Raw genomic sequence first — 11,990 nt, forward strand, 5'->3', positions numbered from 1 at the left:
TTTCTCCGTATTATCTACTACTCTTTTGCGTGCTGCATCAATTAAAACGCTTAACATCAAACATAACAAAATTTTGCGAGCTATCACTCGCAGCCCTTACCGATGTCGCGCTACTCCCCTCAAACAACAATTAATTCACTCCCGTGTCCTCGCTCATACCAGAATACATATAATACAGCTTGTTCTCCTACGTCATAACTACCCTATTTCTCACTTTTTTTTTCTTTTGTGTTTTTTTTGTGTGTGTGTCTCAGTTTTATTATAGTGTGATTTTACATTTTATTTTTTTATTCTATACTATTATATCATTAAACTGGATAACTTGGTCACATACAAAAGAACGAAATACTGCCGTAGGATTCGTTTTTTTTTTCAGATCAGCCATCCGGGTCGAAGACAGTGCAGCACCTTCCCCAGCGAACAACATCTGAGATCTCGCCATCGATCTTACAAAAGCAGAGGAGGAGATGCTCGACTGCAACATTCTCATCGTCGCAACGTTTGGCCAGCAGAACCTGCGGGTTCAACTGCCGTCTTATGCAACCGGACGTACCCCGCCAGGCTCGTGCGGTCGGTTGCGATCCTACGGCAGGACATACCCAAAACGGAATTCAACCACAATTCAAATAACAGGACACTTGACTCGATAACCTACGGTTTTTCTCGGTGTCCTTGCTGTTTTTGTATCCGTTCAACAATGGAACTGTGATGATGAAGTGACTATGCAAAGAAAATTTGACTTGACTTGTGTGTTTTCAAATTTCCAACCCACCTAAAACTTTTCTCACAAGAATCGCATTGATTAGGATTTTGTTTGGTGTGTGTCAACATGTGTTTTTTCAAAGTTCCATTTCGGGCAAAACTTTTCTCACAAGCATTGCATTGATGAGGTTTTTGTTTAGTGTGTGTCAACATATGTTTTTTCAAAGTTCCACTTTGGGCAAAACTTTTTTCACAAACATCACATCGATGAGGTTTTTCTTTAGTGTGTGTCATCATGTGCGTTTTCACATGATCACTTCGGTTACATCTTTTTCCACAAACATTACACTGATAAGGTTTTTCTCTGGTGTGTGTCAACATGTGTTTTTTCAAAGTTCCACTTTGGGCAAAACTTTTTTCACAAACATCACATCGATGAGGTTTTTCTTTAGTGTGTGTCATCATGTGCGTTTTCACATGATCAGTTCGGTTAAATCTTTTTCCACAAACATTACACTGATAAGGTTTTTCTCTGGTGTGTATCATCATGTGCTTTTTCAAATTACTACCTTGGTTAAAGCATTTTTCACACACATTACATCGATAAGGTTTCCCATTGGTGTGAGTCAACATGTGTGTTTTTAAGTTTCCACTTCGGTTAAAGCTTTTATTACAAACACTACACTGATGAGGTTGTTCTTTGGTGTGTGTCATCCTGTGCAATTGCAAGGCCCCTGCTTGGCGAAATGTTTTCTCACAAACATCACATCGATGAGGTTTTTCTTTGGTATGTGTCAATGTGTGCTGTTTTAAACTTCCACGATAAATAAATCTTTTTTTACAAATATCACATCGATAAGGTTTCTCATTGGTTTGTTTCAAAATGTGTGTTTTAAAATTTCCACTCATTGTAAACATTTTCACACAAAATTGCATTCATAAGGTTTATATGTTTAGTGTGAGTCGCTATGAAACTACAAGTGTACCACCTGTAAAAAAAAGAACGTTACAACATTCCCTTATGTAATACTGCAATTAACTTATGTGTGTCTGCAAACCTAATACTTGAGTGATGTGTTAAGCTCACCGATATCCGGTGGCTTCACAATGCTGTAGACCAGGGGCGGGCAACTTCTCCAGTCGGCGGGCCTGATACGGGAAAATGAAGTACTTGGCGGGCCGGACTCCTGAATCGATACATTAATCGCGTATTTATCCAGTGATTTAAAACGGATTTTTGACCACCTAAACAAAATACATTCAAGAACATCAAAAATACAATACAGTCCAAACAATCTAACTGATATAACATAAAATTATTAACCACAGCAAATGTAATGCATACACAACAGACTGAGATTCTATACTGAAACACTAACTAGGCTACACGTGTGGAAAGTGGAAACAAAGGAAACCGTGAAAGCAGGCCACACACACGGTTGGCAGTTATGTCGTAACAATGGACGCATGGTGCGATGGTAACAACGGCGGGAAAGTTTTTTTGCTATTGGGGAGAGTTACTGTCCGTTACAACTATAATTTGACGCAGTAAGCAAGTAGTGGGGGATTGTGGCAGACTGTGGCCGCGGGCCACATTATCAAGTAAGACCTGAAACTGTCTGCGGGCCGCTCAAAATCCCTTCGCGGGCCGGATCCGGCCCGCGGGCCGTATGTTGCCCACCCCTGCTGTAGACAGTAGTGCAACAATTTCCTTTCCCAGGGTCTCCAATTTCAAGCGTCATTTATATTGGTTACAAACTGGGACAAACAACTGATCGGACTTATTCCAGGGGCAGTGGTAAAGTAGCCAAATCGTCTGTCCAGTTTTGAATCAACTTAACGTGTTGTATTTCTTTTTTTTTGTGTATTGTTCGCTCGAAGAGTAAAATAGAATGATTAAAGAATCAATGAAACAAGCATTTATAGCTTGGATAATTGGCAATTTACATGGCACAGACGACTAGCAATCACCACAGGCAAAACAGTAATGAATGCGGTAGAATTAATGAATCACGTGACTATGGGATGCGCGGAAAATATCTCGCACTACTAAAAAATGCAGTAATTTCAAAAATCGCTTGAGTTAAATGCTGCATAGCATTGCACGATTAAACGAAAAAAATTTTTGCACCAGCCATTCGTCACAACCAGTGTCTCTTACGGCCCTATTTTTCTCTGGGGAAAATATATAAATCACTAACTCACTGCACAGATTAACATTGTTTCTCACCTAAAAATAAAAGTCAATACGTTTGAGCTAAAACTCGCGAGTTGTGGCAGCACGAGATAACCTGCAGTGCCTAGGGCTCTGACTGTGACTACCAATTCGTATAACTTGATCATTGGTGAAGTGACGTCAGTGCGCAGTTGTCGTCACGGTTAAGTAGTCATGTGCCATGTAAGAAAATTGCGCAGGCTTGCAGGTCAAATAATTCCTGCGTTGGTTAATTTTATTATTACGCCTTAAACCTTAAGCTAGACGTTGATTGTTTCAGCTATTGATCATTGATTCTCCACTAACAACAATGGAGTAAAATCACTCAACACTGGTATATAGCAGCAAGAGAAATAGCGAAATCCACAAAGGCTCTCCAAACTCATGTCAAATCAACCGGTCTTTTGGCTATTGTGTAAACCAGGGGTTAACAACATTTTTTACACGAGGGCCGATTAGGAAAATGTAATGCTTACGGGAGGGCCGCACATCAAAAAGACACTAATGCACATTTTCAGCTTTTACTAGAAAATCACAAGTATAAGCAGATACGAATTATTTTAGTAGCCTATTGGGGTTAAGGCAAATTCACACAGACTGGAGAAGCTGCAGTGGTGCCAGGTTGTTTCACAAAAAAACAAGTCTAAAGCAAATTAGCACAAATCGAAACACGCAAATTAGCACAAAAACAAGCCTAAAAACAAACAATATTACATGGTTCTACTCTACGGCTGTTTTGCAAGTGCTGCCTACATTTCACCTCCCTAGGCGCTCGCGTGAGCACCTCCCTAGGGTTTTTGTATCGACATGGTTGATTAGTAAAGCAGATCAAAAAATTTGTGCGCCGATTAAAGTGTGATGTAACTCCCATACCTCGATTGATCAAAACTGTGTGATTATAACTACCAACTTCAACGCCCAAATCTTTGTGGGAAACCTATGCATGTTTACAATTATTTTATACGTCGCTTACTTAATTTGCAAACTGCAGTAACATTGTGCACTTAAGGTTTTGCTTTTACTTTTCGTGTCTCACCTAACATAACAGACCACTGCTGTAATGTCAAAACAAAGTAGACCAACCGTCTCAACAAAACTAATTAACTAACTAACATAAACACTGACTTTACCTCACTGGGCTACGAACACCATTTGTTGTGCGTACATAGAGTAATTTAGTCAGTAATCGGTTGGGCAGCTGCGACCTACGTCTTTATTAAGTTTTCGTATTGTGCGTGATTCTGCAGGCATAGGAAATTGCCACTCATTAAGTTCACATAGGAAACCCTGTCGTGCACAGTGGAACAAAGTGACGCGTGCACGTTAGTGATGTCACAATGTCCCTTAACGACGTGTATCTCTGTTACTTTTCATTTGTGTCAATACTAGACGCTTCAGAGCTGATCCCAGTTATGACTTTATGTTCATCTTCTTGTGTTTTTTGACGGGATTGTTTGTTTTTACTTTGAACTTAGCATATTTACGTACGACACTTGATCAGCTTTCGTGTTAGAAACTGTGAGACCACACAACAGGTGGAATATCTATTTTTCACACCATAACGATCCAACAGAAACCACAGTAATAAAAAAAACCTGAACTAGTAAAACAACGTTTGTTTACACAACACGTCAACATTGTGTTTTTCAATTTCGTGATGAGCATTAACGAATATCCTGTTGCTACAAATTAGAACTTATTTTATTGCAAGCAACAAAACAAGGTCTTGTCAGTGCACAGTTTTAATATGGTCTTTGCGTATAGTCCGGGACGTGATGACTGCAAGGCAATTTAACAAAACCACATGAAATTTACCCTACAGGTCGCTTTTGCAAGACATCGAAAGAAGCAATATCGAAACCCACTGCATACAAAATGCTAAACCATAAGAAATGCATCAAATTTTCGATTAAACGAAGTGTTGTATTGTTGACAGGGTTAACGAAACAAATTAATTGGCGAAAGACATAGTTTAACACAGGGGCGGGCAACTTCTCCAGTCGGCGGGCCTGATATGGGAAAACGAAGTACTTGGCGGGCCGGATTCCTGAATCGATACATTAATCGCGTATTTATCCACTGATTTAAAACGGATTTTTGACCACCTAAACCAAATACAATCAAGAACGTCACAATTACAATACAGTTATGTCGTTAAGGTTGTACAGTTAAGGTTGGCAGTTATGTCGTAACAATGGACGCATGGTGCAAAGGTAACAACGGCAGGAAAGTTTTTTGCTATTGGGGAGCGTTACTGTTACAACTATAATTTGACCTAGTAAGCAATTAGTGGGGGATTGCGGCAGACTGTGGCCGCGGGCCACATTATCATATACGACCGGAAACTGTCTGCGGGCCGCTCAAAATCCCGTCGCGGGCCGTATGTTGCCCGCCCCTGGTTTAACATTTACTATTCTTATAAAATCTAACACGCCCTAACAATGGAAAAAAATAATTTCTAATCATCTATGCATTAAACATTTTTACAAACAGTACGTGAGCGTGTTTTCAAATATCCATTCGTGCTAATTTTTTTTTTACAAAACTCACAAATGGAATTTCACTTTAGTGCAAGGCAACATACATAAATCAAAATCTTATATCAGTTTTTTTTTTTACTTTTGTTAAACCTGTATTACGTCGATGGAGTTTGTCTTTAATGTGTGTCCTGATGTGACTTTTTAACCTCCAGCTTGCGGTGAAGCGTTTTTCACAAACATCACATCGATGAGGTTTTTCTTTGGTGTGTGTCAACATATGAGTTTTTAAATGACTACCTTGGTTATAGCATTTTTCACAAACATCACATCGAACATGTGTGATTTTAAGTTTCCACCTCGGTTAAATCTTTTTCCACAAACATTACACTGATGAGGCTTTTCTTTGGTGTGTGTCAACATGTGTGTTTTCAAATGACTACCTTGCGTAAATCTTTTTTCACAAACATCACATCGATGAGGTTTTTCTTTGGTGTGTGTCAATATGTGAGTTTTCAAATGACTACCTTGCGTAAATCTTTTTTCACAAACATCACATCGATGTGGCTTGTCTTTTGTGTGTGTCAACTTGTGTGTTTTTAAATTTCCACTTTTGCTGAATCTTTTTTCACAAACATCACATTGATGAGGTTTCTCTTTCGTAAACATGTGTTTTTAAAAATGTACGGATGGCTGTAATCGTATGTTGTCGTATATTTCAACTTTTAATAAACAGTTTCTTGCAAACATCACTTTGCTTAGAACACAAATCTTGAGAATCCATTTCTCTTCAAGTTATTTAGTCAAGTATAAAATATTTTCAACAATTATTTGACTTCCGAGTGCTGTAATCTGAAACATGATTTTAGCATTTTACCAATAATTTCAACTGTTTTGTCGTTTGTTTGTCAAAACAAAAGAAAAATAACTCCTAAATTGTTTGACACAAATATAGTTGAACAAACTAATTACGTCCCGAAACGTAGAAACAGTCACATGAGTAATACATATTTCAATGAAATGTCTTTGCACTAAATTCCGGTTCAAACCATGCGGCGTGGCACCTTACCTACGACCCCTTCCATTTACACTGCAATTTTCGGTGCGTACCTACGTTTACTAAATGAAATGCTCGATTTCATTTTTAGCTTGCAGCAGCTGCAAATGACCATAAATTACCTCATAAATCTGTTGTTACAGTTTGAAGAAGCGTTGTATAAGTGTAAGTTAAATAATGTATCGTTTGTAAAAGTAATTTTGTATCTTGGTGATCAGACAGGATCGCAGGACGCTGTGGTCTAGAATAGATTAGGGACATGTTTGTCTTACTGTTTTGCTTTTATGTCTTCTAGTTCCATTTGGTGGGTAGAATGTACAGCACCGGTTATTTAAATGCTCTGGTTATTTCAATTTAAATTCAAACATAAAAACATGTAAACATAGCAACGTGATAAATAACTAAATTAGGAGCAAATAGCATACCCTCATTACACACTGTTTCAACACTCATAAAACAACAACATGCAATCATTACAATGTGATAAGTATTTAGCCTAAATTTAAGTCAATTTGCGCACCATGATTTGTTTGTCTGTGCGGTTTTGGCAAGTTTCGCATCGTTTCGTAAAAGACCTACGTAGGAAATATCACGTATCAAGATTTTTTTCAACCAGCTCATAACTATAGTTGACAAAACAAATTTTATGCGAAAAACAACTAATGTATTAGCGCATAGTATTTAACTTGCTACAGGTATTTTTTTGACAAAAATGCCGTTTTTTGAACTAGCTGCACAGATGCCTTCGTAGCTTTTAAAAACTCGTATACACACGGTTACAATAGAATGTTGACAAAACTAGACTATTACGTCTAACAAATTGGATTATAATTTGACACAAGGCTTCATATTCTTGAGATAGTGGATGGAGCGTTTTCGTAAACATCACCTTTTCTAAATGTTGCAAATGGCCAAACTGACTCACTCTACCGCGGTGGAGCCATTTGCCACAAAATAAAATCGATTAAACAGGGGTATTTGTAATGCTACAAAGTCTGAACGAAACTACGCATTAAATTAAATACTTCCTAATGTAAAAAATGATTTTCCAAATGTACACGCACATACAAAGGTGTATTTACTTTATGGCATTTTCTGTATCAACCAATCAAAAATAACCAAAACAGACACATGTATTGGCCCATGAGTGCCAACACAAAAAAATTTAAAAAAGGGTTTAAAAATTAAAAACACAAGTCAAAACAAAAACGCAAATCAAACTGAAAACGCAAATCAAAATGAAAACACAAGTTAAAATGAAAACGCAAATCAAAGTGAAAACACAAATGAAAATGAAAACGCAAATGAAAATGAAAACACAAATCAAAATGAAAACGCAAATCAAAATGAAAACGCTAATCAAAATGAAAACGCAAATCAAAATGAAAACACAAATCAAAACGAAAACGCAATTTAAAATGAAAACACAAATCAAAATGAAAACGTAAATTAAAATGAAAACGCAAATCAAAATGAAAACGAGATTGAAAACAAAGTTCGTTTTTTCGCCGTGGCCGAGGCATGCCAAGTGCCAGTTGCGAAAAAATGAAAGTGCGTTTTTCCGCCGTGGCCCATGAGTGCCAGTGCCAAATGTGACGTCATATTTTGGTCACGGCTGAGTAACGTATTCGCGGTTGAACAGTTAGGTATGAGTGAAGTATATCCTTTTTTCCTTGCTGCACCCCTTTCAACTCACCAAACAATTTTCGCACCCCCTTTCAAATCACCAACCATCTTTCGCTCCCCCTTCTGTAATTGCTTAAATAGAATAGACCTAACCAACCTTAATGATTCAGCATCCCCGCACCCCCTAGGAAAAGTTCTCGCACCCCTTGGTGGTGCGTGCACTCCTGGTGTAAAAGAACCAGAACCTGTAGCATTTGGGAACTGTACGCCTACGTTTGTTGTTGATTAATTATAAAACATACTGAATATCTAAAAATAAAACAATAACGATATATTGCAAGTGTTTTTTTAAAGATATATTCAATAAAAACTAAGATCAATTACACGTTTTGAGCTTTTGACGTTGGCAGTTTGCACTCAGCATTTTGTCTCCGCAAACATATATGGCTGATTGGAAAGACGACGAACAACTGTTCCAGAAACTGAACTTGTATGTGGAACAGTCAATGAAAAGAACTGAAATTTTAGATTTTGTTGAAAAAGAATTTTCTGAATATTCCTGAAGCTTAAGAACCTTGTGTAGGCGCTTAAAGTATTTCAACATATCCTACACTGACAAGAGTGTTGCATTATCAGATGTTAAATCTGCAGTAGGAAAAGAACTTAAGGGTCCAGGTAAATGTTTGGGGTATCGTGCCATGCATCAGAAAATAAGACAACAACATCATTTGAAAGTTCCCAGGGAATTGGTATATGCTGTGCTTACTGACTTAGATCCGGAAGGTCTTGAATTACGCCAGGTTGGAAAGCGCAAACTTGTCCCAAAAGGACACTTTACCAGCAAAGGACCAAATTGGGTTCACTCTCTAGATGGGCATTGCAAACTAATGGGATACCAAAGAAACACTTTTCCACTCGCTGTTTATGGATGTATAGACACTGCCAGCAGATAATTATTGTGGTTAAAGCTATGGACAGACAACTGTGACCCTAAACTTGTTGGTCAGTGGTATCTTGAAAATCTCTATCAGTGCCGTACAATTGCTGCAAAAATAAGATTGGATAGGGGATCTGAGACTGGTGTAATGACAACTATGCACACATTTCTTAACAGTTTTCACCAGGATTTTGAACAACCAGCAGACTCAGTAATTTATGGAAAATCTACAGCAAATCAGGTAGATTATTTGAACATTATTTTGAAACCAATTTTGAACTAACCTATATGTTTAAAACACTTAGATTGAAAGGTGGTGGAAGGAGTTGCATGAAAGACTTGAGAAATTTTGTAAACATAAGTTAATGTTTTTAAAAGATGAAGGTCATTATAACCCAAGCAACAAAATACACCGGTAAACTTTAATTAGTTTTTTTTTAAGTTATAATACAGTAGGCATGTGTTTGTAGGGATATTCTTGCATTCATATTTATTCCATTGTTGGAGAAAGAAATGAAAATATTTGCTGATAATTGGAACTCATCAGGCATCAAAAAGGAACAAGGCTTCTTGATGGAGTACCAAACCATATTTATGACTTTCCTGAAAAATATGGACTACAAGAATGTGGTACTTATTTCAGCACATCATTTTTGAGCATAGCTGTAGTTGATTATGTATTTTTTTTTACTTGACGCATCCATATTAGGATTGGATTGCCTATAACAACAGACTGTTATGGTAAAAAAAATAGTTTACAATACCACCAGGAACATGTTGGAACTATTTTGTATGGCTATTATGAAAATTGAATTATGGTATTTAGGACATACAGTGACAGAAACACAATTGGAGCAAGTGGCCGAGTTGTCCGGTGTACTGGAGGCTCCAAGGGACTACTTAAATGAAAACATAAGGACTTTGATGCAATCCAAAATTGGAGATCCGAAATTGATTGAAAATTGTAACTGTACTGATGCATTTTGTTTTTAAAGCAAAGCATTGGCGAAGATGAAGACTTGTAGTTCATGACCAGCCTGTATTGTTTTGTATGTTTTATTTCTAAGAATTGAAAGTGAACATGTTTTCAAAGTAACACAATGACATGGTGTGATATGTGAAGACACGAGGTATTCGGATATGGCAAGGTAACACATGTGGTTTAGCATTAGTACCATGGAGTATAAAAGGAATGGTTGTAATACTATAACGCTTTTCAGCATAGGTAACAAAAATCTGCAAATAAACAGGCAAATGAATTCTGAACAAAAGAACAATATTACTACAGTGATAACTTAAACCAATGCAGGCACAGTTATCTTAAAATTAAAAATGGAACTTGAATGAAATATACAATTGTAAGTGTAACAATAAAAATCCCTTACAAACTTTCTAACCCTGTCAACTGACAATATTTATTACACTGATGGCTTTCAATAAATGAGTCAATTGCCTTGGTGGCTAAATTTCCAGTGCAAAACAAAAAGGTCCCCTTTTCAGTTGTAAGAGATTGTGAAGCGATTTCTGGGTCAGTAGAAACTTGTTGTCCTCCCTGAATATCAGTAAGCAGAAGTTGTCGGTTGCTGATAAGGAAACTGAAATGTGCCAAACAAAGGGCTTTTTGGCAAACCTCAGTCTCCTCAGACCCACAAACTGTGCCATCATTTGAAAGATATTTGTGAAATGTTGAATTTATTAGCTCTTCAACTGTCACAAATTCATTATCTGTTGTATCTCTGCTATCACAAGTTTGGGAAATGTTTATTTCCAGGCTGAAATCAGTTGACAAACTTTTAAAAAACAAATATATTTCGCTAAAAAAGCATCTTCAGTGTCTTATTCAAATAGAATCTTTTAAGGCAACAGAATTGTAGGGGATTCCTCCAGTCTCTGCTATTTATTATTCCAAGATAAATTTTGTTGTAAGCTGGTATGTAACCATATTCATCAGCACATTTTTCAGTAACAACTTTTCCCAACTGGGCAGCAAAATTGGCGGCCAGTGTGTGCATTTGCACAATTTTCTTGTATGTTCTTCAGGGCCCTGTTTTGTTTTGGAAAGCAGCTCCAAAGTTTCAGGGAGATATCGCTTAACCACCCAAACACCGGGAAAATCTTTAGATGAAGACCTTGCCTTGAATGCTCTGCGGAAACCACCCTCTCCAAACTTCTCTTCCTCTATTTTGAAGTCAACACTGGTTTCACTGCCCCACATCATCTCATCAATTTTGAATTGGGAGATCATTATATTAGTAGAGGAAGACTGCACAGCACTGCCAAGTTTCATCATGTCAAAAATAGACAGGCTTTTTGGTACATGATTAAAACATACTCTTTTTGGAGATGGCCCACATGTAGGTTTACTTAGTCGTATTCTTTTTTTAATTTCAGGCAATGAGATATTTTCATTAGAAGAAACTGGAGTTTCAATTGTGTTTGATACAGCACCTTCTTTATTGTTTGACATAAAACGAATATGAATAACTTTTAAATTTGGTATTTGTTCAAACAACTGGCAGGAAGGTCCCTGCTCCCCAGCGAGTACATCACAGTCCATATGTTTAAGGGAAAAGTGTAAGCTACATGCTTGTTTAATGTTTTCCAAAGAAACACTTTCAAAGTTATAGGGTACAAATTCACGAGCACCGACTTTGGCATATTTTTGAGATTTGCCGGAAACTTCCGAACTACATCTTTGCACTGTCAAATACTTTTTGTCCAAGATATCTGAATTATCTTGCCCTTTTTTTCTGGTTTACTTGTTCTTTTATCTTTCATTTGCATTAGAATTTTTTTCCAGGTTTCTGTCATTTTTTAATCTTCAGTACAAAGTTGCTGCACATATAAAATAAGCAATAGCGGTTACTGGGCTTTGCAATTTACCGTTATTGTTATATTTTTAGGTATTCAGTATGTTTTGCAATTTTACAATGTTTTACAAAACAACAACAAACGTAGGCGTACAGTTCCCAAATG

The 11,990-nt window shown here is 37.2% G+C and overlaps 1 protein-coding gene and 1 pseudogene across 2 annotated transcripts; one reads left to right on the forward strand and one right to left on the reverse strand.

Moving 5' to 3' along the window:
* Positions 1 to 298: 298 nt before the first annotated feature.
* Positions 299 to 7,698, reverse strand: LOC145220595 (uncharacterized). Its single transcript, XM_080087802.1, has 3 exons — positions 5,754 to 7,698; positions 5,579 to 5,694; positions 299 to 1,407 (listed from the first exon to the last, which is right to left on the reverse strand). The coding sequence occupies exons 1-3, from the start codon at positions 6,061 to 6,063 to the stop codon at positions 721 to 723; spliced, it is 1,113 nt and encodes a 370-aa protein (XP_079943928.1). The 5' UTR covers positions 6,064 to 7,698; the 3' UTR covers positions 299 to 720.
* Positions 7,699 to 8,327: 629 nt separating this feature from the next.
* Positions 8,328 to 10,115, forward strand: LOC145220578 (uncharacterized; annotated as a pseudogene). The gene is made up of 4 exons (XR_013858221.1): positions 8,328 to 9,255; positions 9,320 to 9,429; positions 9,485 to 9,644; positions 9,841 to 10,115. The product of XR_013858221.1 is annotated as an uncharacterized LOC145220578 (transcript).
* The last annotated feature ends 1,875 nt before the right edge of the window (positions 10,116 to 11,990 follow it).

Source organism: Phallusia mammillata, chromosome 3 (assembly GCF_965637545.1).
Source record: "Phallusia mammillata chromosome 3, kaPhaMamm4.hap1.1, whole genome shotgun sequence".
NCBI lineage: Eukaryota > Metazoa > Chordata > Ascidiacea > Phlebobranchia > Ascidiidae > Phallusia > Phallusia mammillata.